Consider the following 2,960-nt stretch of genomic DNA (forward strand, 5'->3'; position numbering starts at 1 on the left):
GATTGACGTCTGTATACGTGCGTCTGTAAACCCACCCTCGAGCATGAAGAAAAAATCGCCTGCATTCGTGAATTCTGTTTATGCATATGGTGGGGAGGTAGTCACTATTAATGGAGCGACGTTCTAGTTCTCTTTATGCTAACCACGAAGATGTATAGTAAGGGTAACTGATTGGCTTACAGTAAACCTTCAAACTAGCGTAATATAACCACATTTAAACTCTAATTTAACGAAAACAATAAGATACTTATTTTTGGCCATTTTTAAAAATAAAGTTGTCTGAAGGTTAACTACAGAATTTATAGTACACTGTAGTTAATGTGTTATAGGTTGTAAAACTGTATTGAGTAAAAAAATGTATTCAACTTTTAATCTGAGAGTGCCATTTCCGGCCATCTAGAGGTGCCATAATCATAATTTTTCTTACCTCAGCCCCAACAGTTGTGGGGCTGAGGCGGGTGGACATTCTATTTACGCAAGACTCTCCCTGGAACCCCTCTATTTCGACTTCCTGGACCCGCCACAGTTGGAGTATCATTTCCGAGCTACATAGAAGAGTAATTTTTATCCATCAGGGGAAAAGTGAATTTTTCGTCGGGGAACCCATATCAAGGATAACCCTCATAATAAAAAAAATCATTGAGGTTGTGGAAGCAATCTCGACTTCGCATTTGTTCGGAAACTGTCTCTATACACATCTAGATGTGTATAAGAGAGTGGGGAGGCTAAATTGTTCAATTTTTTTAATGGAGATGATAAGGAAAATTATATTCAAATTTTAAGTCTAAGAGTGTAATTTCCAGCCATCTAGGTGCCATAATCACAAATTTTCTTGCCTCAGCCCCAACCATGGTGGGGCTGAGGTGGTATAGATTCTCAATCTGCTGAAGTACCCAGTGTCGGATTCAAAGGGGACCCAGACGGCCCGCCCCCACCCTCCTTAATTTTTCAATAAATAAATGGAGATATAAAGATAATTATATTCAAATTTTATGTCTGGAAGTGCAATTTCCGGCCATCTAGAGGTGCCATAATCACAAATGTTCTTACCATGGTGGGGCTGAGGTAGTATGGATCTTCTATCTGTGAAAGTACCCTCCCTGGGCCCTTCTATTTTGAATTCCTGGATCCGCCACTGGCAATTAACAAATATCAAATCATATTACAGTAACTTGATGCCTATAAAATAACTTATAAAATTCACCAAACTTCTAGGCTGGGGGCCTAGAAGTTTGGGGCTGGCCCCCAGCCTAGATGCTCGCTTCGCTCGCATACTTGACCTTATTAGATGCCACCCCCCACTTTCAGAAACGTTCCGCCGCCGTTGACTTAAGAACAGATGCCTTTTAACTATATAGACAAGTCTTGCGAATCATATCCTAATTTGAGTAAGGACAAAAAGTTTGTGACGATTTACCGTCCTGACTCGTGCACAGCTCTGGAAGAATGATTGTAGCGCCATTATTTTAAATGGTTTACCATTATTGGCATACTTTGAATATCTATTTATGTAAAAAAAACAATTTTACAATAATAGGCGAGAATTTGTCACGCTACAAGAGCAGCACATATGAGAATTCATTATTGAAATTACGTTAGTACAGCGAGTGAAACAGCAGCAGAGTATTCAGTATGTAGTACAGTAGGTAAGTAGAACGTTCCACTTTGGTAAGTTTTTTAGTAAAATTATAGTCAAAAACGTAGCAGTATTCAATATTATGAATATTCTTTCTTTTAGCTGCAAAATGTGTACAATTGTTGGGTAAATAGTCAGCAGTTCTTTTTTCTTCTGGTGGGGGTGGGGGTAATCATTTATGAGAATAATTTTTAGGCTAATATTTGGGCTTTTAAGTTCAAAAGATTAGAGGGTGGCAAGACAGAAGACGGTTCCTCAAGTCATTTAAACTTTATGTTACTTATACCGGAGTTCCCTTCTTTCTGAACCCCCTCCTGCAAATATCTGGACCCGTCCCAGAACCTCACAGTCTCGCGACAGGCGGCCGAGGCGGCTGTTTCGTGAGTAATAGAATATTTGGGTTATTAAGGTCAGCTTCTCATTTTGATTGAATTCTACATGGTTCTTTGGTGTATTTAGTAATCGTTTATTTATATGCTTAGTCTGTATTTTAAAAAAGGGTACTCCGAATTTGTTCCATTGAGGTTGTGATTGTTTCCCGTCTGGTTAAAACTTTAAACATTATACGTTGTTGCAATCAGCAACTGGCATTGCTGATTGCTGATAATATCCTTTTCCAATCAGAAATCCAATTGTGTCTGTACCATAGTCTCGTTATTAGTCCATTAGATGTAACAATGCTATTACACATACCAATATCCTTGATTTTAACAAAACCTGATGCAATCCATGATTTAAAGAATAATGATTGATTTTTTAATAAAATGTGCTTGTTAATCCAGAGAAACTGTGCACACTTTTGTATATAGGCCTATGCATCAATATTTTCTAAACAGGAATTGTTAAATTTACACAATGAATACAGTATATTTATGTACAATTTATTTGAATATAACAGTTTATACAACTACTGAAATATACTCACGTCGATTAACAGCTTTCACAGTTGCATTGAAGCCTCTGTCGGGTACAATTTCATCTGTTACCAATACGACCCACAATTCGTTACTCTCAGAATATACGGAGTGGAATTTTACGCCCGTAAAACTGATATCATTTATGCTTTCAGAACTTATATTCAAATAATCATATCCATCTTCAAGTTGAAAGTCATTGAAATCGAGCAGTATCGCCAGATCCTCTGTAACATGTATTGTCCATCTACAATTTAAGTTATTGTAGTAATTGTTCGGGTAATTTGGAGAGGAAAACGATTGTGATTGACCAGAAGTGTTCATGCGTATAAACGATGGTTCACATTCAACTGAAAATGAAATACGTTAAAACTGTTAAACACATGATCATTCTGTGGAGGCACCACGGG

General features: G+C 37.5%; 1 protein-coding gene across 1 annotated transcript in view; it reads right to left on the reverse strand.

Annotated features, from left to right (window-relative positions):
- The window catches only part of LOC117120977, a gene marked incomplete at its 3' end in the record, with an annotated part of 53,671 nt that overhangs the window by 49,194 nt on the left and 1,517 nt on the right, over positions 1-2,960 (reverse strand). The window contains exon 2 of the mRNA XM_033266079.1: positions 2,562-2,900. Coding sequence (XP_033121970.1) covers positions 2,562-2,874 — 313 coding nt within the window. The remainder of the gene's footprint in view (positions 1-2,561; positions 2,901-2,960) is intronic.

Source organism: Anneissia japonica, unplaced genomic scaffold, assembly GCF_011630105.1.
Source record: "Anneissia japonica isolate Jap-2015-1 unplaced genomic scaffold, ASM1163010v1 scaffold288125_len146548_cov173, whole genome shotgun sequence".
Taxonomy (NCBI): Eukaryota; Metazoa; Echinodermata; class Crinoidea; order Comatulida; family Comatulidae; genus Anneissia; species Anneissia japonica.